At 46.9% G+C, this 26,743-nt stretch overlaps 1 protein-coding gene across 4 annotated transcripts in view; it reads right to left on the reverse strand.

Moving 5' to 3' along the window:
* Runx1 (RUNX family transcription factor 1) overlaps positions 1–26,743 on the reverse strand; it is an 84,075-nt gene that overhangs the window by 16,495 nt on the left and 40,837 nt on the right. For 2 of the 4 annotated variants that reach the window (XM_026393550.2, XM_077795047.1), the window contains exon 4: positions 20,628–20,819. The exons of the other annotated variants lie outside the window; for them this stretch is intronic. In XM_026393550.2, coding sequence (XP_026249335.2) covers positions 20,628–20,819 — 192 coding nt within the window. The remainder of the gene's footprint in view (positions 1–20,627; positions 20,820–26,743) is intronic. 4 annotated transcript variants of the gene reach the window in all.

The following is a 26,743-nucleotide window of genomic DNA, read 5'->3' on the forward strand; positions in this document are numbered from 1 at the left end:
TGGCTAACAATGTCTGAAGAGCACGGCTCAGCCCACTGTCCAGCAGAGACTCCCTATCCATGCCAGACGATTCTCCATGTGACAGAGGGGAGACAGGCTCTGTCCCCTGGTGTCACCAGGAATGAGGCTTTCTTAGCCAGCCAGAGTTCCAAGGGGCAAAGCATGATTGCCCAGCTGATGAGTCTGCTGCGCCTGCAAGGTAGCGCCTACACTGCTAGAACTTAATGGAAGCCCTTCCTCTTGTGGAGCAAAAGCGGCCACTTTGTAGAAGGTGACCACATCACAGACACATGGCAGGGTCGCACAGTCTCTGCCAGGAGAGGAATCTGAGAGTTGAGTCGTCAGTCAAGGATTCATTGTTCTTTGTCTTTTAAGGTGTGACTCATGTCCAGTGGCAACCAATCTTTCTTTAAGAGCTTCCATTCCACACTCCCAACTCAGAAGAATTCTGACAAAGGAAAATATTCTGACAAAGGAAAATAGAGTAACCCCTGCTCAGGCTGAAGCACCTAGTCCCTTTGATAAATGCTTGTGGGTGAAACCAACTCATCATCTGCTTCCATGTTCTTTTCCTGTTCTGTGCATTCGATACAACTGTATGACTACTGTTCTTGTCACTTGTCTCCTCCTTGTTTTACTCTTGCATACATCAGACCCAAGCTTCTAGAGTTATTTTCTTGCTGTAAGAGCCAGGAGGCCAGAACCTTGGGGAGTTGCCCTATGGGGGTGTCTAGCTCTGTATTCTGCACATTCTGTAGTTCCGCCAGGCCCCTGCACACAAGTCTCTCCCCCTTTTAGAGAAGTCTCAGAAATGACCCATCTAGTGTCTGCCTGAAGAGAGGAGAGAGCACTGTGTGACTGCTGGCCATGCCTCTGCCTCCAATCTTTAGAAAACCTGGGGGAAACACTTTGGATGTTTGGAGAAAAGATTCTGTTTGTCTCTTTTAAATGACACTGCCATTCCAGTTGTCCTTTTTAATCTCTCCCTCTTCTGTACTAGAAATAATGACAAACCCAGGAAGTACATTCTCTTCACGTAAGAAGGGGCCTGGTCCCCAACTGGAGACTATGCCATTCATATATCTGCTATCTGCTCTGTTGGTGACCTCAGAGAGAGAGCAGGATATGCAACCCTGAGCTCAGCATCCACCTTTATTCCTAAGACATGATGCCCTGTGGCCCCACCAATTCCAGCTTATTTTCTTTCTATAGACAAATCTTTGAAGGAATAGTGTCTGTTACGTTTCTTAAACACAAGGCTTCTCCATATGCAAAAGTCCCCTAAGAAAGAGCTCCTCTACGCGTCTCTTTATTTTTCTAAAAATTGCTAATCACTCAGATATTTGCCATCAAGAACAGAGTGAGGAAAAGGGGCCAAACTATTCTCTCATCTGGTTGCTCATTTCTGTGCAGGTTTTGAATTCTTGAGAATAATTGGACTGCTTAGGCTCTCAAGCTCCGGGGAATCACTGTCAAATCCTTCTTCAGTACTAAGCAACTCCCTCTTCGAAGTTCTGCTGCTGCGATCCTGTCCCTTACCTTCACTGTGCTCTACACCAGGGGCATTTGTTCACTCAAGTTTGCAGCCATTTTGCACACCCCAAAGCACTGACCTTGATGTGAACTAATTGGGATTGCAATAGATTAACAACGCTGGTTCCAAGGTGGAGTTTGCAGCATAAAGGAGACCTTTGAAGATAAGAGCCATTCGTGCTTTCATAAGCTCATCCCTGGTGCTCTGAACAAAGGACATAAACTAATAAAATCAGATTCATCTGGGGGCAATCTACACTCGCAGAGGAATATCACCCCATACTGATTCAGAAAGGCAAACAGAAATCTGCCGGAATTCTTTTAAACTCCAACACAGATCTCAATTTTAAAAAATGACATACACACACAGGAAAACTTCTGGTAATAAGCAGACCTCTGATGATCTAAAGATCCACAGCTTCATTTATTGACTTAGAGAAAGTAAATGGCATTTCAAATACAACCTTCATACTTTAATAGATGAGGTCACCCTGAGAAAGATGATACCGCCCGGCAGTGGGAAACTTCTCTCCAGAGAGCTGCTTTGATTTACAAGGTCAAGGAAGTCTTTCTCATAGAAGCCATAGGTTTTTAGTGACTTGGACTAAAATGGAAGGATTTAAAAAGAAATTAAACATAGAGGTGGAGATAGCCAACAATTACAAGGCTGTTGGTCAACAAAAGGGATGACCTATGGAGAACTGAGATGCGAGGGACCTAAAGAAGTCAAAATTGATTTATAGACACCCAAGCAACTCACATTCGTTTTAGGCATTGAGATCCTGTGTGTGTGTTGACTAAATCCTTGTGAATTTCCCAGATGGGTCTAAATCAGCAGCTGTCACATGGGTGATTTCTCCTCCAGGGGATTCTCAGCTGTATCTGGAGACATTTTTACTTGTCTCAGAGACTGGGGAGTGCTAGTGGCATTCAGCCGGTGGAGGGAGGCCGCTCCACATCCTGTAGTGCACAGGATGGACCCAACAAGAGCGAGTGATCTAGTCCTGATCCTGCCTCAGTGTATCACATGTCCAATGACAACAAGCCAGAAGATGTGACTTACAGAGATGTTCCTCAGACAGAGAGAATGCAGCATTATGCCCTGGGGGGAATACACATGGGCCTGAGGAGCGTGGGGAGGTGAGTTGTGTTACATGAGAACCTTCTGGAGCTCCTGTGGGAATGCAGTCTCCAAGCACCCAGGGACAACTGCATCCCCACACCAAGATTTGGGACAACTGCTTTCTCTCAGTCTTATTACTGGCTTACAGACTTGGAGCTGGCATGTCAAGCCCTGAGTGAGCCGCAGGTGTAAATGACCAACAAGATCACTCCTGAGCTGACCGTCAGCTTTGCCACCTGGAAGGGGACAGGCCAGCACTTGCCTCCTCTGAGCTTCCCGGGCATGAGTCACATGTAACTAGATAATGATGCAAATCGCTGTCAACATTTCTGAGGTTTTATTCCAGCATCTCATGGAATGATAGAGCAGAAATCAGCCTCAGAGACTTTCCATGCCAACCTCATTTCAGAGAAAGCTGAAGTGCAAAGGGAAGGGCTCCCTCTACCCTCATGGCAGGTCAGTGACCAGGCAGGGACAGAGCTTTCCATTCTTTGTAGAAAAGATGTTTAGAAACCATTCCTGCCTCCCATCCAGGACGATACACTGGCAAACATAAAAACAAAAACAGGAAAGACTGACTTAAACCTCAAACAAACAAACAGATGGGAGCAGCTGCCCAGCATGCTGCCGTCACAGGTGCTGGGGACGGTACTTTCACCTGCTTAGTGGTCGGTGGGGTTCTGAGCTTTGTGGGGCTGACTCAGAATTCCCTCTCCCCTTTATTTCTCCTCTGCACCCTGAAACCAAGTCCGAACAACCCCAGACAACCCCAGAAGGCAAATAAGAGTTGGTGTCTGCCACTGTGAGTTCATGAATAACCCAAAGTCAAAATTAGGGAGAGAAGGGACCCTTTACCCACTCTGTGCTTTGGGGCTGGGGTAGGGGGGAGGCAGGCTTCCAGAGGCAAGGGCACTGCAACAGGATCACACTGTCACCCTGCTTGTGCTTTTTCCTCTAATGGCCTAAAACTGCCAAGTGGCTGCAAGTACTGATTTTAAACCCTTTTATGGAAAGTGCCATACCCTTTTCTGCTCACATCACTTAAAATAATGAGTTAGCTGCACTTGTATTAGTCTGTCTTTCAAGTGGATTAAATTCATGGGCTCGCTCCCCTCCAGTCTCGCAAGCCTTGGCCTGGCTGTCTGAACCTCCAGATTAGACTGATGAGCACATGCCAGACAGCAATGAAACGCAATTACCTAGGCAAACTTTTGAAGGATTTGAGCCCTGGGGCGCAGGCTGTTTATGAAAGACTAAAAGCACCGTTTGTACTGAGCAGGACCAGTGGCCCTGGCTGTTTGGAGTTCTGGATCCCGCCTGCCACTGGACTCCAGGCAGGATTTCTAGGGGCTGATAACATCAGACTTCTGTCCGCACCTCAGCACCTCAGGGTCTTTGCTCTGTTTTTCAACAAGAAAATACAAGTACCAACAAAAGCCTATTATAACATCTCTCTTTGTATTCACTGACTCTCTCTGTCATTGGTTTCTTTTATTTTAGTTTTGTATTGTGTACCACCCCCAAAAAATGCAGCCAGAAATCATCCTCTAGCTGATTGTCTCTGAGCTGCTTTGGAAATGAACAACCTTTCCAAAAAACGGGAACTTCCTGTCTTCTTACAAAAAAAATTAACAAACCAGTTTTAAAAGCACTTCCAAAGTATTCTCCCCATGATTTGAACAAAAGAGACTTCTGAGGACTGGAGGGAAGAGGAGGAGCTGAAGGAACCAGAAAGGGAAGACTCACAGGGGAGTGACAGGGTCCCCTGCAGTTCCCCATGTTTACTATTAATTTATTTTTTTCAGACAGGGAACAGACACACATGGGTTGGAGTGGTTCTTTGCCCACCCATCAGATGTGATCATATGAATGAAGAAGGACATGGCAGTGGGAGGAGGTGGGGAAGGTTCACTGGCTGCTTGGACTGGTGTGAAGCAGGGGTGAAGCTATCAGTTTGTGAGGGTGGGCCCTGCAGCCCCCAGGCCAGGCAATGGGTCAGTCTGTGATGGGGCTTCCCCTGGGAGTAAGAAGGTGGGAAGGAGAGCAAGAGAGGAACACACTTGGAAGCATGGGTCTGCAGAGTGCTGGGAATGGACCGGTGCTCTCAGAGGAAGAAGCAGCACAAGAATGCTTGGATAGCAGGAAGCAGGAAGCAGGCTGGGGCACTGGAGGTAGCAGTGAGGTGCGGGGCTGGGATACTGAGGAAGCTGTGAATAAATAAGAGTCTTACTTTGGGGTCTAGTTTTCCAATTAAATGTGTAAACAGGTATTTGCAAGATTGCCTGGGGGAGGCTGAGCTGTCTGAGGAGGAAGGAAGACACAAGGAAAGTGGGTGAGAGCAGAGCATTTGGCCTGGGGCAGGGGATGGCAGAGGGAAGGGTGTTGCTGCTTAGTTAACAGAGGCTGTGGGAAGTCACTGGGCCAGGACATCAAGAGGCACAGAGACTTGCCATTTTCCTCCGTGTCACAGAAGCAAGGGAAAGGGCCCCGAGAGGGCCTGCCTTCAAGTTGGTGCTTTGGGAGAAAGGGAATCAATTAGGGGACAAAATTTTGAAATTGGGCTTAAAACCTACAAATAGTTTTGAACTGCTATCCTGAGACCAGGGAAAATCCTTCCCCAAAGACTTCTGCCAGCCCCACCTGGAGATCTGAGCTAGCACCCAGAGGTTCAGGGCAGTAGGAGAGAGACTTCCAGCCCACCTGGGGCTCTCCTGACTTGCTGACCTCAGAGCCCTGATAGCTCTGGGGACGAGAGGGATGTGCTGCCTCCACGCCAGTGGGTTGGCTTGGACTATCTTGCAGCACAAAGGGAAATACCACCCATGATAGCTTGGGAAGCAGCCCCCAAACGCATGACCTCTCTGGTGACAGCAGAGGGCCACAATGGGAAGATGTCAAAGTGAGAGGGACTGCCAAGTGGGTCCTGGAACTGGAGAGGAGCCAGTCTGTACCACCATGGGGACAGAGATGTCACAAAGGACACAGGGCAGATGAGGTACATTGAAGAATGGCAGTTGTTTGGGGGTGGGGCTGGAGGTGATGACAGGGTAGGATACTAGCATGGATTAAAGCTTGTGGACAGGATCGGCAGCTCACAACCATCTCAGTGCCCCAGGCTCCTCCCTGCTCAACCGCTCCTCATTGCAGAGTATGGATGGGTGGAGGAATGGAGAAGCTCACGGCCCAGAACATGGCAGGGAGGCGTGGCTAGAGGAACTCTATAGGTAGCATCTCTGACTTCTCCATCAGGCCCTCCTGCCATCAGGTGGCTTGAAAAGGCAATGTCTGCTTGCTTCCTATGCTATGTCTCTCTAAAGGTGACAGGCTCAAACTAAGTGGTCCCAACTAGGAACGCAGGGCAAGGGAGGCTGTGTGACAAGGTCCTTGGACTCCCTGCATGTCAAAGTGTGAGGCCACAGGGTCTTCACACATATTGTCACTCAGTGCCACAAAGAGGGGACTCACACCAGGTCAGAGGGCAGCCTGAAGTCCCCAGAATTCCCATGTCTCATGGCTGTTCACAGTGTATCACTTTGCTGTTTCTGAAAAGCTGTCCTTTTGTCCCTCTGGGGATGTCGGCTAATATCCATATTGAGACAGAAGGTGGGTGAGTTTGGTGATTTATGCTGTGAGGGGCAGACTGGCCCAAGTTCATCTCTAATGGCTCCTGGGTCTCCCATGAAGTGACAGCATGCACATTTTCTTTGTTGTGTCTCCCAGGCTGAAGTTCAGAGTCTGTGATGTGGTCACTGCATAAATAATTTTCACAAATAATAAATTGTTTGGGGGTAAGAAGGATGGGCCGCCTGTTTCTTCTTGTTGGAAGAAAACGGGCACCTCAGTGCTCAATGGGGGAGGTCAGTGCCTCCCTGACTGTGAAGGGCTCTGGGAGTCTGTGGAGCAACTCCCGCCCCCAGGGCCATTGAAGCTATGTGGGGCGAACCCCTGTGCTCCCATGCGGGCTCCCCACTGAGGGTCTCACTGCCAAAGGCAGGTTCATAACTTTGGAAAACTCTTTTCTTGACCTTATCCTATGAGCCACCACACTGTGTGGTTCTATGAAAAATGAGTCATTTCAGAGTAGCTTTGGTTGAATAAGGATCCTTCAAAGGCACTGGCCTCAGGGGTGCCAACCTGGAAGGATTCCTGCCCAGGAGCTGCCTGTGGGGGTCTCAGAAGGGCAGGGTTTGCACAGGGTCTGCAGACACAAGTGCTGGTGGCTAGCTCTGTTCTCTGTGGATCACGTGGGACAGAAGGCTGAACTGGGACGGAACAATTTGCTATTTCATTGGTGAAAAATATTGAGCTGGGGAAAAAGTTCCCCTCTGCTTTCTGCTCCAGTCCCTGCAACGTTAGCAAAGGAAGAGGAAAAGAAGAAGAGAAAACACTGCAGGACACACTGGTCAGTGGTGAAAGGCTCAAGGGTCAGTGCTGGCGGGGCTGGGGGCTGCACCTGGCTTCTCCACTGCGCTGCTCAACCCCCATAGCGACTGGGAATTTATTCTACAACAGGCCTCGAGTTCCTTGTTTTGCAGAAGGAAATTCTCCTTCATAAGAGGACTACTGTTGGTATTGTTTGTTTGTTTTTTAATTTCCAAAAATAAGGAAAAGTTTATAAAATCTGGGGAGGCACTGTAGAGGGGGCAGGGGACCCCAGCATTTCCAAGCCTCCTCCTGGCCTCTCTCAGTCCCCCTGCTCCAAGGTGCCCCTCCTCCTGATTCTGAATGTGAAAATAAGCAGGCTGAGCCGCCTCAACTGGAGATGTGTCTAACAGGCTCTCATTGTCTCAGACAGGTGTGAGATTGGACTTGATTCGGGGCCAACACCTCCAGTACCAGAGCCAGCTCTGTGAGCTAAAAACATGCACCAACCCTCCAGTAATACCACTGCAGCCAGCCAGAGACTCAACAATTTAAGGCTTAGCACACACAACATAAATCAGAGAAGGATGGACCAGCCGACCGGCAGCTTCTTGGGCAGGTGCCTGCAGACTGTCTGCAGATCAGACTCTGCCTGTTTGGGTTATTTGAGCCTTTTTTTTTTTTTTTGGTAATATAAAGATGAGAAACTGGGTGGAGCAGTGTGCAGAGGCTCACTGGGGTTTGCCCTATCTTGTTCCAACAGCCCCTCTTTTGCCTAAGTGTTGTTTTGAAGGGACTGCTCAGGACGGTTCACATTGCTACCTCCAAACACCAGGAACGTGTTCAAGCTGGGGAGGATGGGAGACGACAGCTGAGCACTAGAATAAGCACGCTGTCCATGTGACATGACGCATGTCCCTTAACCTTTCCCATTCCCATTGCTCATCTATTTAGGGAGGGGGCTGACCATCCCATGATGGTTGAGCTTTCTATGATTCATTCATCTCCAGTGGTCACAAGTTCAAAGTCACCATAAGAACTGCCCAAATCAGGAGAAATTGCTGTTGAGAGAAAAGTCTCAATACCCAGACTGCTGTGCTTCTGAGGGGGATCCCTCTCTGAGCAAGAAAAGCCCATTTCCCAGCATCACCCTTCACCAGGCTCCTCTTGTCTTCATTAGAAACCTGTGGTTTTTCAGACCACTGAGGCAAGCCCAGGGCCTGAGGCCCCTGAGAGTGTGGGCATGACATGTCAGGACCCACGAGCCATGGGACGTGAAGTGGAGAGGACAGGTCCCTTTGGCTAATGAGCACCAGTCCTCCAGTCCGTGTAGGAGGCAGGATGACAGAGCCACTGGGATCCATGAAGGAAAGGAATCCAGAAGCCACTCCACCACTGCAGGGACCTCTCCAGCACCTCCTAGAGAAGGGCATTTGGTCGCTGATAATTCCTGTGACATTCCAGGGTGGCTCTGGCCCTGCTATTCACGACCCTGACCCTGAATTCGCCGACAAGGACATGGCTGTCACAGAGAGCCTTTATCTGGCCTTAGCTTTCTCACTCTGTGTTGTGCACTCTTTCGTGAGTAAATGGCATGAAGCTGGCATGATGTCCTGAACTGGGACAAGGGGACTGTCACTCAGGCACCAACCTTCTACCCCTCCCAGCCTCGCCTGCCAGAGCCGCCTGGCGTTCCCACAGCTGTGCTCCCGGGCTCTGCTCACACTCACACACCTGTTTGCTGTCCTTCTTCTGGCCCGACAGCCCAAGCCACAGCCGAACGCAGGCTTAAAGGGCCCGGCTTGTGGGCGGAATCAGCCGAGGGAGGTATTTACTTAAAATCACACAGGAAGGTGAAACTTGGTTCAAAGAAATCCTTTTGTAGATGGTTCATTAAAAATGCCAAAGAGGCTGACCGTTCACACTCTTGAATGTGTCCGATTCATGCAAGTCACGGAATGGGTGAGGGTTCATCTCAGACCGCTGCCCACGTGGGCCCCGTGGCAGGAAGTAACCTGTCAACTCCATGACAGCTGTTGCTCTCCCCTCATGCCAGGGAGCAGGGCTGAGAAGGACGGAGGGTGGCTTTGAGAAGAAGAGTCTCCCTGCTTGTTTTAAAATTCCCTAATCCATGGGCTGGGGTTGTGGCTCAGTAGTAGAGCGCTTGCTTAGCATGTGTGAAGCACTGGGTTCAATTCTCAGCACCACATAAAAATAAATAAAGGTATTGTGTCCATTTACAACTAAAAAAATAATAATAATCACCAATCCCACAAGCATTAAATTCAACATTTAAAAAAAAAGGAGATGGCTGGGCATGGAAGTACATGCCTGTAATCCCAGAGATTTGGGAGGCTGAGGCAGGAGGATTGCTAGTTGAAAGTCAGGCTCAGCCACTTAGTGAGGCCCTAAGCAACTTAGCAAAAGCCTCTGTCAAAAAAAAAAAAAAAAAATCAAACAAAGGGCTGGGGATGTGGCTCAGTGGTTAAGAGCCCCTGATTGAATTCCAAGTACCAAAAAATAAATAAAATGGAAATACAAAAGAAGTGTAGGGTACCTAATCCAACCAGAGGGACCTATCATCTCACTGAGGAAAAGTATATTTCTAGAAAAAGGCAGAGTGAGGCTGAGCATGGTTAGATGTCCACATGAAAGATCCATGCTACAAACAAACTTAAACTGCCACTGGGAAGTGTGCACGAGCCAGGAGCTGGAAGGCTGGAATTTCAGGAACACCATCACCAAGCGTTCACCAAAACTCTCCAGGTCTCTAGAGTCTCTTGGGTAAAATGAAGAGCTTTGAGCAAAGAAGGTTAAGTTCCCTTTCACCTTCACAGTTTAAATTCCCATTTGGTCCTGTGGAACCATGGTTATGGGTCCCTCCTACCCCCTGTGAGTTTTCCCACAGAAACAAAATTCAACTGAAAACACCACTAAAACCAGTACTCCCCTTATTCCCCAGGGCTGCAGTCACTGCTGGGGAACAGGGAGACTTGAATGGCAATTGCCATAGAGTAGCCGAGGCACATAAGACTGGACAGAGGCACAGCACCCTGGTGACCCAACAGCATCACCAGTGACGACAGTGACAGCAACAAGAGCTCAACAGAATTACACGACTCTGTTTTTCAAGTGTACAGTCTCCACGAATACCTGACAGAAGGATATCTCAATCAGGTGACACTTCCCACCCACTAGGCCTCGAGCACACTGCGCCTGTTGACCACTTAACCCTCACAGCTGTCTCGTGAGTTAGGTCCTATTAGTAACCATGCCCAGGGTACAGGTGGGAACACAGGCACAGAGGATGTCAGTGCTTCTTGCCAGGTCACACAACCAGGATGTGGACAACATGGGACTTGATTCCAAAACCCATATCCATTATTCTCCACACATATTCAAGGGTTAGTATTATGGATCCATGTTCAGTTTTCCTTATAAAGTGGGAGGTCCCAAGTGTAATTCTAGTCCCTTCTGATGATAAGACGAAAAGAATAGCTCGATCCTGGTTGGTGGGATGGATGGACAGACAATTTGCATTCTGCCTTGACATCTCCAGGCTGCTAAGTCCTCCTTGGATGGCCAGGGAGAAAGTTCAAAAATGAGAGAAATTCCTTATAGACCCACTCATATATCCTCCCTCCCCCCAAGGCGTGAAAGAATCAAATGAGGAAATCGGGAAGAGATTCTGGAATAGGAATAACAAGATTTCCTTTCCCTTCCACCTGAATTGGCCATCCGTAATTTTACACAAATTCAATTTTAAAGTCATGCTTTGTAATTTGTGGAAAATTACATTAAATTAAACAGATCCATGTCTGGGCAATGACTTCTCTTATTTAGCCAACATATGGTGGCTCAGAGCCTCTTGAAGCTTGATCCACAGGAAAAATATTAACCCTACCCCCAAAGTAGCCTTTACTCAGAGGCAGAAGAGTGAGAGGCTCTGGGGCATCCCCTCTGGTTTCCCTGTGAGTGTTAAGGGAGGTCCATTAATTCTCAGGTACTGCAAATCTAGACTCCCGGAACATTAGAGTTTCAGGCTACCTGGTGCATCATTTTCATGAGCAACAAGGGCCTGGCACTTGGTGGTCAAGGAACAATGCCAGGACATGTACAGAGAAGGGAGCACAGGCCAAACCTTCTCCCCACCATAACATGCCCCTGTGGGTGGCTGGACTGACTCCACAGTCCATTCTGTTGACGTGAGCTATTATTGTTTTATTATTGCCCTTGGTCCTTGTTATAATGTTACTGCCTCAACTGCTCCAATAACAACCCAGATGCAGACACAATCACAAACATGTTACAGTTTCAAAAGGTGGAGGGGGGATTGTGGGTCTCCCACTCCAAGCACTTCTGCGTTCATCCTTAGGATACCAGCCTTGTTGGGCAACCAACAGAAGTGCGTCCTAAAACTGAGGTAATTATGGTTGTTCCACATAGCAAGCAATTTACAACAAAGTACAGATGAAGATTAACAGACCTTGAGACAAGAGATCTAAATAAACCACTTAGCGGGCAGAAAGGCCAAGTCAAGCCCTTGAGCTTGTGCTGACTTTTACAGATATTTTAATAACTTTATCATTATATAATTTGCCATCTGATACGTTCAGAGAGATGCACTAATGGAGTGAGAGTGGCCACAACAGTGCGCTCATCCCCTGAGACTTCATAAAACAACTATGTTCGTTCCCCTCGTATAACTGGCAACGCCAAGAAATGCATCCCTAGTCACATTATGTCTTCCTTCTTATCTCAAGATGTTCCTTTAAAACTACAGCAGCAGCCCTTCTAATGAGGGATCGGCACAGTGGATGTGCTCTGGGTCTTGGATCTGGCCTTGGGATGACTCAGGTTGAACACGTACAGATGCAGGGTAAAGAGGACTCCTTCCTAAGAAGAAACCAGTGGCTTCCGGATCAGAATTGGAAGATGACTTTCCAAATCCTGCAGCTCTATTTGGAAAGTTCTAAACCCTAAACATGACCTGAAGGTGGTGTGAAATAATGACAACGACGGTGCCTGGAACTGTGGCGGTTCAGCCTCCATCTGGAGAAGGCTCTCCTGTCCCTGGATCATCAAGCACTTCATGACATGGCCCATGCTTTCTCTTGAAAATGCTTATTTATTTTTAAACAGAAAATGTTTTTTTCATGCTACTCAGGAGAGTTGGGATGGGCTAAAACTAAACCTCAAGACTTTTCATAACAGAAATCCAATGGGTACGAAGTGGTACACTCCTTATGTTCTCCCCCGTCAATTCTCAGGAGTGCACAGAGAGGCAACACACACACACACACACACACACCACTGACCAACGTTTGTTTTGGGGGTGAGCTCTATGCATCTTTTAAAATTACTATTTTGTCTTATTTACTGTGGATGGTAACTGAATCTCTAACATCGAAATGTATAACGTTCTGCCAGAAAGAGATTATAGAAGAAAAGTCTATGGAAAGAAACTGGGTTTGTCAGGGAAGATTTTATTTGCAGGCCTTTTGCAATCCTGTATCTTCAATCTCCATAACAACTGGCTGTTCAACTGCACTGGAGGCAGATGTTTCATAATGAAAAAAAAGAAAAAAGTAGGGCTGAGGCTTTGAAAGGGAAATGTGGATATATGGTTCACACAGGCACAGAAGCCACTGTTGGTGTGGAGGCAGGGGAAACCCTTTGCCTCACTCTATGTCCCCCGAAAGTCAGGCTGGGGCGCTCTGAGGGAAATAAGGAAAGACAGAAGCAGTTGCAGTCCCCCAGCACAATTTAAATCCCAAATGCTGGATTTGAAAGAGTCTGAAAATGACAAATAATAATGCAAACGAGTAAAACCAACTCAGTTTGCAGAACTAGGTCCGTCAGAGCCATTTTTCATAGCTGACAGAGTGTTTGTTCTTCTTTTGGCACAAACTTTTGCTAAACTTCGATATGACTTCATGGCTACCATCAAAATTTCTCTGATAAATATTCCAGTTTGAAAGACTGTCGTCAGGTGATTTGTAAATTTGGGATAATGAGATATACAAAGTAAACCACTATTCCTTTGAAACAGATGTCTGGCAATGATGCTTTGCAATAAAGCCATTTGTTAAAAAGGCAGCTTGTTTCAAAACAACAGTGTTATGTCCAGCTTTGTCCAGGAGGTCATATTCTTGAGCCCATCCCAGCTGGCTGGCTTTGGTCTTCCTGTCCTTCTCTGGTCCTCTGCTTTTTGATATTTATACTGCCATGGCTTTGGGGGACTAGAGTGAGAGGCACCCAGGTTGCCTGTCTTCCTGTCTTGCATTGCTTCCGAGATCAGGGAAAATCTCCCTTTCTCTACCACTGTTGGGGTCTGTGTTTCCATTTGTATAGGTGTTCCAGAGAATACTGAGAAATCTTACCTTATCTAGGAAAAAAGAGAAAAGAAATCCCATGTTCTTCTGGCTGGGAAATGAAGGTGCACAGCACTAACCCCCAAATGGTGGACGGAGATGCTAGTAGTGGTAGGACGTGAACCGGGTGTGTAGGCACAAGTCCTCGTGTTCCCATTCACCTGTCCTCCTATCTGTTATGGGGGATGGACATGCACAAGCTATATGTGGACAAACCTGAATGCCACTGGCCAATGACCTGATGACCTTGGTATGTGAGTTGAATGGTGCTCCGTAAAAAGAGGTGCATGTTCTGACCTTCAGAACTGTGAATGGGATGTTATTTGGAAAAAGTTCTTTTTTTAATAGTTTTTTAGTTGTTGATGGACCTTTATTTTATTTGCTTATTTCTATGTGGTGCTGGGAACTGAACCCAGTGCCTCACCTATATGAGGCAAGCGCTCTACCGCTGAGCTACAAGTCCAGCCCCTGGATATAATTACATAAAAGAGCTTGAGGCCACCAAGGACTGTGTGGGCGGGGCCTAAATCCAATGACATGTGTCCTTATTAGAAACAGAGGAATAGATGAGATAGAGGAGAATGCCGAATAAAGAGGGAAGAAGAGACTGGAGGGACACAGTCACAAACCAAGGGATGCTGGAGCCACCAAAGCCGGAGAAGAGGCAGGAAGATCCTCCCCTACAGCCTGCAGAGGGAGCTTCATCCTGCCAACACCTTGATGGTGGACTTCTGGCTCCAATTGTGAGAGAACATATTCCTATGGTTTTTAGCCCCAAAACTGTGGCACTTCATCATAGCAGTATCAGAAAACCAAAAAGCTTGGTATTGTTTGTCAATGCCAATTGTGACGTGGCCCTTCCTGAGTGTTAACTCTGGGCTGGCTCTAACATCCACTGCCTTATGGTTCACTGTCACTATACCATCTGCAAGGATAGCTATATAATTCCCAGTGTCAGATGGGAAACTGAGGCTTTAAGGCGTTAAGTATCTTGCCAAAAGTCCTGTAGCACATGTTGTGGAGGCCAGATTGGGAGGTCATCAGGTCATTGGCCAGTTTAGGTGGATTGCCTCTTGGATCCTCCTTTTTAGCCTAGGCTCTGCTATCTTCTAACCCTATTGTTAGCATCAATATCATATAAGTGCACCGACTTATAGCTTTTTTAAAACAAAGCTTCTTCCCCCCCCAAAAATCTTTTAATGCACTGTGTGCACCAGCCTCTAGGTTCACAAGCATCAAGGAAACTTTGGGAACCTATGCAGCCAATAAGAATAATTTATCATTAAGATCAAGTCCTAAAGTGAAATCTTTTCCCCTTCTAATTAGAAAAGATGCCCACAAGGTACCAACATGCTCCTGAGAAAGTGGCTTGACCATTCTGAATGATACCCATGGAAACATTTAGTCTGCAAAGGAAGCCTGCTAAAATGTGGGTTTTGATTCCTAGAGTGCTGGGAGGTCACAGATTGGTAAGCCCCTGTCAAGGGCTGGCTTATTAACTACTTAGCTGTAAGTACCTAGCTGTAAATATGTCGCAGCACTGGAATGTCTGTTCGGGGACTGCTGGGTTGGTCCCTGTGCCTATCTATAATGGCAGAAGGTGGCACATCAGAGAAGTCACAAAAGGTCTGCCCATTCCAAGCACCATGAAGCAACCCCAAGGAGTGACTGGCCAGCAAGGATATCAGCCACCTGGCACAGGTGGGTCAGGACGAAGGGCCAGCCGGCTCCTCCTCCTCTACTCCTCTCTCCATTTATCCATGTCCAGAGTGCAGTTCCTTACTTTGACCTTCCCACACTTTCCTTAAACTTCTGGTTTGTGTTGCACCAGCCAAGAATATAGAATAGGAACCGCGTTCCTGTTCCTGCCTTGAGGAGCTTCTCATTCCACTAACCTGCCTGCTGGTGAGGGGGCAGGGGGCGGCTGCCCCTCACGCCCAAAGGGGGCTCTTTGTTCTGTACTCATCCCTCTAGGTTTCCCTTCCTCTCTCCTTCCCTCTCTTCTTTTCCTTTTTCATTTTTTCTCTCTCTTTCCTCCCTCCCTCCTGCTGGCCTCCTGCAGCCCCCTTCCTCCCTTCCCCTTGTTTATGGGAACACCGTACTCAGGCTGGCTTTTCAGGTGCTATTTTATTCTGGTGCTATGGATCTTTAGGCTCTCAAACACTACATCTAGGTAAGAGGGGTTTTTCTTTTTTTTTTTTTAATGAAATCTTGCATTTTCATGTTACAACAGGTCTTACAAGTTGGTTTCTAGCACTGAATATTTTACTGTGTGATCATTAAGTGATCATTATAGATTTCCATATGAGAATCTCTGGTTGCATCTAATTTGATTGTAGTATATAATTCCAAGGTAAAAAAAGTCCCCCTCACTTTGTTTTCAAACTTCTAGAATTGCTAGAAAAGAAAAAAAGCGGGGGATGGGAAGGAGGGAACGAGACGGGGGTGGGTAATGCTCTGCAGCTGGTGTGTCCTCCATGTCTGGAAAGGGTCTTCATGTCATTTTCTGGAGCTTTCTGGGCAAGAAGCCCCCGGGCCCCTTATCTCCTCCTCTGGCATTGTTCCCTGGAGGCAGGGGTTTTACCTCTGCTCCCTACAGGAGGGTGGAAAAGTCTGCCCACATGGAGAGAATCAGACTGACACGAGGAACCCAGCACAACTGAGGAGCAAGGCCGATTCAGTACCTCAAAGAATTTCACACACGGTGGCAAAAGAAGACAATCTACTTAACATTAACTTTGGGAGAAGATAACCATCAATACTAAAAACCAGGAGATGATCTGTGAAGACAGAGCCCTCTTGGCCATATGGAACCCTCCAGTGGAGGTACCCACTGTCCTCAGGCTGATCAGATGTTGCCTGGTTTGGTTCCATTGGACCCTACAAGAAAGGCTCACCCCTAGGAAGGCAGTTGCCCCATCAAAGGAAACACAGAGTAGCTAGGGAGCCCTCTTCCTGCCCATACATCCTCCTTCGTGCATGCTCAGAGATTCATTATTCTGAGTTGTCTTTTCTCCTCATCTTATAAACAAATGTAAACAGCTGGGTACGGTAGCACACACCTGTAATGCCAGGAGGCTGAGACGAGGATTGAAAGTTCAAAGTCAGGCTCAGCAACTTAGCAAGACCCTGTCTCAAAATTTAAAAAAATAAAATAAAGAACTGGTGATGTGCCTCAGTGATTAAGCACCCTTGGGTTCAATCCCCAACCCCCAATTTTTTTTTTTTTAAAAAGTACAAATGTACCAAAACGGGACAGTTTAGTAAGGCACCAATCAGAGAGCCCAGAGTCATCATTACGATCAACACTGAGTCATAACAGAATGCATTCAGTCAGGGCAGCTCCGTGAGCGGCTAGCCAACACCTCTCCCATGTCTCTCCTTCTCAACACTGGTCAGACCTGTCTGCCCTTGATCCAAGAGTACAAGCTTGGAGGGACTTCCAGCCCACCTGCGCTGGCTTCATGAACTGCCAGAAAGGTCTGTGTTTGAGTCCAGTCCAAGCCGGGGAGCTTGGAGACAGTGGGCAAGTTCGGCTCCTCTATTAACCGTGTGAGATGGCCGTGAGCAGAGAACATGGGAGACAAAAGGTCTGACCCGTGCCACATCACAAGTAGGCCAAGGAAAGCCAGCAAGATGCTCAGAGTAACCAGTGGATGCAGTGACAGCAACACCGGCCTCTTAGTTCAGCTGAGTTTGACAATTTTCTACACCAGACAATGTCCCTGTATCCTCATCTCCCCAGGAAGGAGGAAGCTACACCACCTTCAATGCGGTTCCTCAGATTTGGTCAATCAGAGTTAAATTCTTAAGATCACTCACTTGGGTTGCCCCAAGCCATCTCCAACTGGGAGGTGAGACCAAACAGCTCTCTAGAATCTAACCCTGTCCCCTGGGTTAAAAGGAATACGCGAATTCTGAATCACAATCATGGAAGTTCATGCTCGCATCTCGACTTGCATAACCATGAAGCCATGGCAAATGGCTTTCTCTTCAATTTTAAGACCTGGCAAAATAGGAAGTTGAAATTAACCTCAGCCCTTTTATAGTTAAAACCTCAACAAATAAACAGTGGTTTGGTGGCATAGCAACCTGCCCCCCTCTCCATCTGCACCCTGCTTCTGATCATTGGAGATGTCTATTTTGAGTGATTCTGAAGCCCATCTGATTCTAGATAAATAGAGGTGGTGTTCTGTATCAGTGACTTTCTGCTGACAGAGGGGCTGGCTTAAGCCTCCTGCAGAGTTGCCAGTGAGGCAGGGCCCCCAGCCTCTCTATGAACCTTGGTGATCCCCAAGTCCCCAGGTACAGACATGTCTCTCTGTAAAGCTGAAAAACATTCACACAGCACCACAGAAGGGCTGCCCTGCCCACTTCTGGGATATTTTTCTTAAAAGTACTGCTGCCATTTCAAAGAGTGATTTCTTAAAGTATCATCTTAATATGGACACTCTAGGCTAATCCTGGAAATCAGCCTTTTTCTCTTGTTGAGAACAAAATGAAAAAAGACTGGTGAAAGAGACTTGCATATCATCCCTGTTAATTTTTTTTTTTTTTTTGGTACTGGGGATTGAATCCAGGGCCTTGTGCATGCAAGGCAAGCACTCGACCAAGCGACTTATTCTCCCAGCCCATCCCTGCTAACTTCTAATTTCCAGAAAAAGAGCTTAAGGGGCTACTCAGAATGCGACTGTATAACAGCATTTTCTTACAGGAAATATGGGGGTGGGGGAAGGAAGCGGGAGACCGAGGAGGGGAGGAGAGAGAGAGAGAGAGAGATTGAGAGAGAGTGTAAGGGAGAAAGAGAGAGGAAAAGTAGTTTTAAAGAAAATATCTTGCTCACTCATTTCTAAGATGCTGTTCCTTCCATTTTACAAGTGAAGTATTGCATATCAGATTCATATTTTGGAGAGAAAGAACACCAGCAATATAGTTAACACATTCTTTAGAGTAGCAACCAAGCCCCTAGGGTACTCTAAAAGCAAGTTATGATTGCTTAGATGTTGCAGAAGTAAAAAGTTTTTAAAAGGAACAAAGGGGGTGATACTTGGCGCTAAGCACACAGTACTCCAAAGAGCTACAGGATGCCCATGGAAGGCCAGGCCTCCGGCCCAGAGCCCAAGAGTGGCGGCCTGCAGAGGACAAAGAACCCAACCTGCCAACTTCCCATCTCCCTCTTTTTTCTTTTTTTCTTGGCAAAGAGTCATATCTGATGAAAAGAGAAATCAGATTACATTTGCTCCTCACCAAAACTGTCCAAAATAAAGCAAACCCAAGGTGAAAATTTCAATTTGCCCCACTATGGTTGGATTCTCTTAAAAATGCTTAATATTTTTTATTCAGAAGTCTGTCCTACAGTCAGCAAATCCCTTTATCAACCTGGTAGTTCAAATGGTCACAGAAACGAAGAACGTTTAACACAGTTTTAACCCTTTGATCTTACACACGAATTGAAAGATGACTTACATTAATTTAAATGATCCTAAACAAGATAAAATAATCTCCTGGGGAGTTTTATTTTTCATTAAAATAAAACTTGCCCCAAGTCCATTACTCTAACATATATACCAGCTGCTCTCATTTGCCACACACTCATGCACTGTGGAATCTTTTAAAAATCAGTGTGCATATTTTGAATAACTATATATAATTATTAAGCATGAGGAGACTAATGATTTCATGGGACTGCTTCCTAAATACACTTACAATGAGATAGCAGATGAGAAAGAGCCTCCAGACCTCAAGCTTTAGGTTTCTATTTGTATACAAAAGGGCTACCTACAGATAGGTCACTCAGTACCATGTGCACAGTTCATCTTATGGGGAGATTTCTTTGGGAACTTTACACTCAAATAAAAGCACCTTCCCCAGGAGCCTCACTGTGAGAACGAATGGCCTGGGCTTTCCATAATGCTCAGTAGAAGATGTGGGCACACCTTGCAAGAGCCCTGCGTGTGTTAGCCCTAAAAGAAAGCAGTTGGCCTAATAAAGACATGCTGCCTGTGCCCCTCACAACACAACCCACGTGCAGAAAATGCCTGGGGAAGCTAAGGTCTCCGAGGAACTGCTATATCCCCTGCTGGCTACCTGCCCTTCTCCAGATGTGTTGTTTATCTTTTCCTTTGAGTTGAACAAAGCTGCTTCTTTGAGAAGGGAATCTTACTGTGACCATATTAAATACAGCTGTGTCTGCATGGCACAGAGAAAATGACTGCATTTCAGATATTTGAAATGGTACCATGGAGCAAGCTATCATTGACATCAGTGGTTCTCCGATGTAAACACTGTGTTATCTAATTTGGCACAGTGGGTTTTATGCAATTATTGCATTTTACAGTAGTTTTTCGATTGCTCACTGGCCCCTTGGGGTGGGGGGACTTGTGTTCTTTATTGCTTTGCAAATATTATGCTTGATATAATGGCATCCATACATTCCTACTACTTCTTAATATTTTTAAAAATAACGTATATTAGATACAAACCCATGAATACTTTACATGCAGCAAGAACTTGAAATATCCCCACCTCACCTTGCTAGACATGCATGTGTATGTGGGTGGTTGTGTGTGATGTATCTTCAAGCCTAAAGAGTAGGTAAGAAAATAGCACAACCAAAGCTCTTTAAAAAATTCCAGATTGCATATATGTGTACACACTCAGACACACTCACACACAAACAGAATTGGTCCTCTGTATCTGTCAGTTCTGTATCTAAGGATCCAATCAACCACAGATTTTAAATATTTTCTTAAAAACTGCATCTACACTGAACATGTAGAGAGTTTTTTCTTGTCATAATCCCCCCAAAATACTATTACAACTAGTTATTTAGCATTTACATTAGCTACTACAAGTAGTCTAGAGGTAGCTTAAAGTATATGGGAAAATATGTGTAGGTGATATGCAAATATTAAGCCACTTTATATAAGGGACTTGAACACCCATGGATTTTGGCATCTGCATTGGGTCCTGGACCCTATCTCCCATAGATACTGAGAGACACTGTGTGCATGTGTGTGTATCTCCTTATCTCCTCTGCAGCCTACGCAGCACGGCTTCTCAATCTGCATATCCTGTGGCAATGCGGACCTGACTCAGTGGGCGGAGTGGCCAGGGACTGCATTTCTAACCAGCTCCCAGGTGCTGCTGCTGGCTCAAGGGGCTCCCTTTAAGCATCCAGAAAAAGCCACGCTGGTCTGGGTGGGTGGGGGAGACGCGCCCCACCTGGTACTTACCCTGCATCTGGCTCTGAGGCTGAGGGTTAAAGGCAGTGGAGTGGTTCAAGGAGGCCCGAGGGTTGGGCGTGGGGGCTGGGTGGTGCGGGCTGACCCTCATGGCCGTGCGCCGCAGCTGCTCCAGTTCACTGAGCCGCTCGGAAAAGGACAAGCTCCCAGGCTTGGTCTGATCATCTAGTTTCTGACGATGTCCTATTGTGGGGAGCGGGTGGGAGGGGTGGGAGACAGAGAGGAGATGGGGAAGGAGGGAGGGAAGAGATAAGAAAATGTATAGTGGAATTTCTAAAACTGGGGGTTTTCTCGTCTTTCCCCTCCCTCTTCCCTCACCCCCAACATGGACTTGCTGGACATCTGCCCAGTGGGAATTTGGCTGCTTGTGGGAATTTGGGGCCACTGTCCCCATAGCAGACCAGGGCCTCTTTCATCATACTGGCCAGTAGTGCTCCTCCAGTCTGGGCCCTGGTTCTCACCCCCCACTCAGCTCCTACCTCAGCCGGGCAGGATGAATGCAGGAGGACACAGGAAGTGGCCATGGCAGTGGCAGTAGGGCAGGAAGCTGGGTTACCCCTTGGCACTCTGCCATGGCTGTGGGCTAACTGTGGTGGCCAGGAAAGGTGCCCTCCCGGCCGCACCAGGTTGCCCCTCCCTACTGCAAACCCACGTACCCTCAGGCCTAAGCCGCAGCAGAGCGGGCCCTGGAGGTCAGCAGCTTGCCCCCTCCAACAGGAAACGGGGTGTGGCCACGAGCCACTGCCCTGGAGGGCAGATTTCTTGTTATAGGTGCGCCTCCAGGGGCCGTCCCTCGGCCCCCCTCCCTCTCCAGGCAGGCTCCTGGGGGGTTATTCTTTCTTCCCCACTCCCTGGGTTCACTCCTGTGAGGGGGTCGACAGGAAGGTGTGGCCTGGTCCTCGTCCGTCCAGTACTCCTGCCAGCCCAGGCCCTCTGGAGCGCAGAGCGAGCAGCCGGCGAACTTGGGGGGCTTCCCCAGCTGGTTCAGGGATCTAAAGTGGGAGGGTGGGCCTTCGGTGTCTCTGTGGACAGTCGGTGTCACTGTCACCAGGAACAGCCAGCAGAGGGGCTCACATGGGGTGTACCAGGAGGATGGGGCCTCCAGTTTTCTCTCTTAAATTTCCAACAAAATGTCATTAAAGGAGAGATGGCAGAGCTGAGGTTCCCATGTAGGGATGCGGCCCCAGTGGGCCTTGGCAATTCATTCCTCTTTCAAAGAAGATGCCCTCTGACCCCCTCCTCACCCTTGAGGTTTGTTTGGATAAAGAGTCCTTGATCAATTTCACACACACAAAAAAAAACCCAGCATCAAAACACAGCCGTCTTGCTGCCCCCAGAAAGCGCTCCTTCCATACCCTGTCCTAACCCTAAAGTAGAAAGAGAATCCTTGACTGCACGCCCCCCAGACCCGGGTAGGGGTGCCACCTGGAGCAGCACATTTTCTCCTAGTTCCCCATCACTACAATTCTAAAATTAAATTGTATAACTCATGTTATGGTTCCCAATCTCCGCAGCCTGCCGGTTCTTCCTGCTTCGGGGCCCCTTGGCACGGTTGACACTGTCTCAAATTCCGCACCAGAAAAAAGGCCCACTATATTGCAGTGATTTTATCATTAACAAGACCTGTTTGGCTCCAAAAGGAGGAAAAATACTTAAGCATAATATTTGTGTAGTTCAAATGCAACGCTCCCTCTTTTCATGTGTCACCCAGGCAAATCTGGACTCTGATTCAGTGCTCCAGCCCACAACACTCGAGTCAAACGCAAACACCCTGAGTCACGCAGGCTCGGCCGGCTCACATGTGAGAGGCCTCTTACAGGCTGAGTATTTTAAGCACCAGGTCTGTGGACAAAAGGGGCCAGGTCCCGGAGCAACCTCCATCATCCCTTTCCCTCAGAAGTACAAAAACGTCCTTTTCTAGAACATACTATTTCTATCACGGTGTAATTCAGTGTCCCTGAATGGAGTCCTCCTGGTTCCTTCCTCCTCTTAGGACTGATCCTCACTTCCTGATCACAGTGAAAAATTTGAAGGTTTCCTTACGGAAAAACACACAATTCCAACTCAAAAACCTTTAAAAGCATAATTTAGCCCTTTAAATGCCTCCTGAAGTCTGATGCCTGGTATTAGGAGTCAAGGAAAGAAAATGGCAGGAAGCATGATTCTGGAGTGTTCTATGGCCTCAGAAAGAATGCTGGTTGGCAAGGGCTTCCAGCAGGCTCTGTCTACATTTCAACCTCACATTCCTTGGGCACCCAGTGGCATTTTTGAAGAACACTGTGTGAAGGACAGTGGGTGACCCAGGGAATGATGTGTACAGGACTGTCCCGAACGCACGGCTTCGAGTGCGGTGGCCTCTTCGGCCAGCCTTTGAAGAAACCTATCAGTGTGTCTACCTTAGCAAACCTGGGGACAGGTGCCACCGAGAAACTAAACAGGAATAAGTCATTTCAAGTGGCCACTGTGGCCCGACGCTACAGGAGGTTGTGATTTTTATTAGTCCCCTCTTATTACCCTACGCTCTAAAAAATGTTTTAACATGTGAACCATTTCTGTACCAGCTGACACCTGCCAAAACTGTAGTCGTTTGCAGAGATTAACTGATGGCTGCCTGCTTTAGCAGGAATGTTCAGGCATAGCTCTCAGAGAAAACAATTCTGCACTCTAAGCTATTCCCTAAGCCCTGAGAGTCTTGGGGCTGAGTTTAATGCCAGAGGATTGGGGAAGAGTTCATTCCACACTCTCCCCACGTGTGTTCTGGGAGCCGGGAGGAGCAGTTCTGCCTCTGGGGGGAACTTGACCCCCAAGCTCACAACAGCATTAGAGAGAGGCAACTGAGGGCACAGGGAAAAGTACGCATCATTATGTCCAAGATGTGGTCCAGATGCGCTCAGGAGCTAGAGCCCAGGAACACCTAATTCTTCTTTTCTGAAACCCCCAGGCATTGTGTGCCAAATACGCAATATTTTGCATGAAATATAGGAGCTTCCGATATAAACTTTCAGACTGGGGAAAATGGATGCTTTATGTCTTCAGTTTCCTGTACTTGTGTGCTATTAAAACATCAATTTGCCCCCTGAATTTTAAATAGAGGAGTATGGAAAATGTCCACGATGAAATTCACTTTTCTGCTTCCTAAGTGAGGGCAGGACTTTGGAGGGCAACAGGGAATTCAACACAGGACCAAGCCCCTGGGAGAATTACGATACAGCCCTAAACATATGCACGTTGGCAGCCTGGCTTTTGGAGCGTGTTGAAAGTCAGGCTGCTGACTTGAAACCGTGGCTGCCCCAAGACTCCACGCTGGGACATCTCACTAACTCTTAAACAGAGATGAAAAGGACCCTGAATTATTTCATTATCATTTTTACATTTGTGAAAAAAAGTACTTGATTGGAATTTCATTATGTACGCAGAATCACAACAAGAATGAAAAAGTATAATAAAAATGAGTGAGCGCCATTGGCTAAATTTTACTTCATTACAAAAACATTGCTGTAGTTTCCTGGGATGGCTGCTCATGAGGGTATCGCTAAATGTGATAATATTTTATGACAGATAACGAGACCAGCTTTCATTTTTCTTGTAGACTGAGAAGGCATGCGTGTCTCATTGATAACTGAAGTGGCTTTTTCAACACACCATTGTGATCTGTGGTGGTAAGTGAAATGTAGTAGATCATCTTCTATCAGAAAAAAACCAATATGGCTAAATTACTACCTTTTCTTGGCAAAAGTTAGGCAAAAGTGTACAAAGCATTTTCCAGGAATCGATAACTTGTTTGTCCATGTTTCTGACGTGGGCTTACTACTTTTCTTGAAAGCAGAAAAACTAGGAAGGTGTGGACACAAATCACCAGCATGATGAGCAGTTGGGAAAAATCTATGTGAAATGATAACACTAAAGAGATCTTTGTGTGCTCACTAGTGTGTGTACAAAGTTGCAGGTGTCCTGAAAGAACAGATGGACTTCACACTCTCATTTTAAAAGGACACCTGCATTTCAACAGATGTTTGCCGATGAACCTGACTCTAGATTTAAAAACATGGAATTTTTCCTTTCTTATTGCAGTTATATGACTGGGGAGCAGAAACTGATCCATGTAGAGACAGCTCACCTTGCCTGTGCAACAGTTTAAACTCCAGGCTTCAGGGCCACTGGGGTTTTCAAGTGACAGTACTGAATGTGAATGTAATTCCTCCTTAAAGCCTCTTAACAAGTGAGATGTTACCCTGCCTGACAGCAAACCCAGCCTTCTTCCAGCTTGTGTAATTTGGAAAACTTTGTCCAATACTATATATCATTTACATATTACACATACAATATATAATGCAACAAAAAGCATGTAGTGATGTATAATATATTTATTACAATATCCTATATATTACATATCCCATTATCTATTACATATGTATGTTTACTACCCAATGTTCTACAAATGTAGACAGCCTCACTTCTCATATAGTGAAGCTAACAGAACAGCACAATGTGGTTGTATGGCAAAACAGGAGAAAGGCCAAGAAATCTATCACATTTTTATACGCGGGAAACAAAGTTCAGAGAGGTTATGCCATTTAATCCACCTCACACAGCCAGTTAGAGGAAGAGCACAGGCCTAAAAGACATGTCGTTCAACACCCTCAACATACGCACCCACACTTGATGCTCCTAGAAACAGAAGTTTCTGTGGATCCAAAGTGAATCGAGATGAGCAGCACACGATGCTACCTAGATCTAGATGGCAGGGGTCTGGGCCCTTCAACTTCTGCCCTCCCCATCTGTACGATCTCACTTGCCAGCTTGGTTTGCAGGTATAATTAGGAGAGCCAGAGCTGGGGTTCATGGTGGCAGTGTGTCAGCATGCTTGAAGCAGGCGCTGCAATACCTGGAGATGCCAGCTTGGCGGGTCTGGAGTATCCGGGGGGCCTGAGAATTAGCATTTCTAGTAAGATCCCAGGTGTTGCTGCTGTCAAGCAGGGTACCTAGGAGCATGTGCTAGAGGAGGAACGGCTCCAACTGCGAGAGCTTCCCCAGTGCCCATCTCTGGCCTGCTTCTAATTGGCTGTGTGCTGGGAAATAAAAGGCCAATAACATTCATCTCTCAGGTTCCTCAGGGGAATGGTTCCAGGACCCTGGTGGCTACCAAAATCCACAGACACTCAAGTCTCTTATTAAATGGCCACATATTTGCACATAAGCTCTACACATCCTCCTGTATACTTTAAGCTATCTCTGGACTATTTATAAAACCGAATATAATGTCAATGTCATATAAATAGTTGTTTCATTGATTAGGGAATAATGACAACAAAAAGCCTTTACCTGTTCAGTACAGGTGCAATATTTGTTAATATTTTCAATTTGTGGTTGGTTGTTGAATCAGCAGATGCTGAAGCCACAAATACAGAGGGTCGGCTGTAGACCTCAACTGTGTTTAGACTAAGTGTCCCTGGGCACTGAGTGATGGCCTCATTTGGTGATAACTATTTGGTAAGGCTTTCCTATTTTTTTAAAAAAATTTTGATGTATGCACAGCAGCTTAAAGGGCCCAGACTCTCCCAGTATAACTAGACAGATTCTTCTGGAGCCCAGATCTGACAATCAGGTGATCTGTAAGGTGAGCCTAGATTCTCGAATAGGAAGTTACCTCTGCCTCACCATCTGAGGGAGAACTTTAGGGAACGGCAGGAAGAGGTCACATGGAAACTTATTCCATTCTAGAAATGTGGCATTAAGACCTGGAGCACCCTGAGGATCAGGATGTCAACACAGGTGCCATAATCCTTCTCCCATCCGGAGAAAAGACACGGCCCCAGGAGACATCCCTGCCAGTCTGGCTCACACGCCCTCTGCTCTGAGTCTGCATTTCCTCCAAACTTTGCTGTGGACGAGAGGAGTCTCCTCGTCACGAAGACTCCTTATCTGGAAGCCTGGAATTAAAGGACTAAGATGGATTACTCCAAGGGGCTCTAAAAGCATCCATAGCAATTACTTCTGCTGTGATTATCTACTCAACCGGTTCTCGCTGAAGGCTCCAAGCACCCTCTTTCTTGAACAACTTAAGGTGACCTTGCCTCTGACTTTAAAAGCTCCTTTTTGTCTCTTGC

The sequence above is a fragment of the Urocitellus parryii genome, chromosome 2 (genome assembly GCF_045843805.1).
Source record: "Urocitellus parryii isolate mUroPar1 chromosome 2, mUroPar1.hap1, whole genome shotgun sequence".
Lineage (NCBI taxonomy): Eukaryota > Metazoa > Chordata > Mammalia > Rodentia > Sciuridae > Urocitellus > Urocitellus parryii.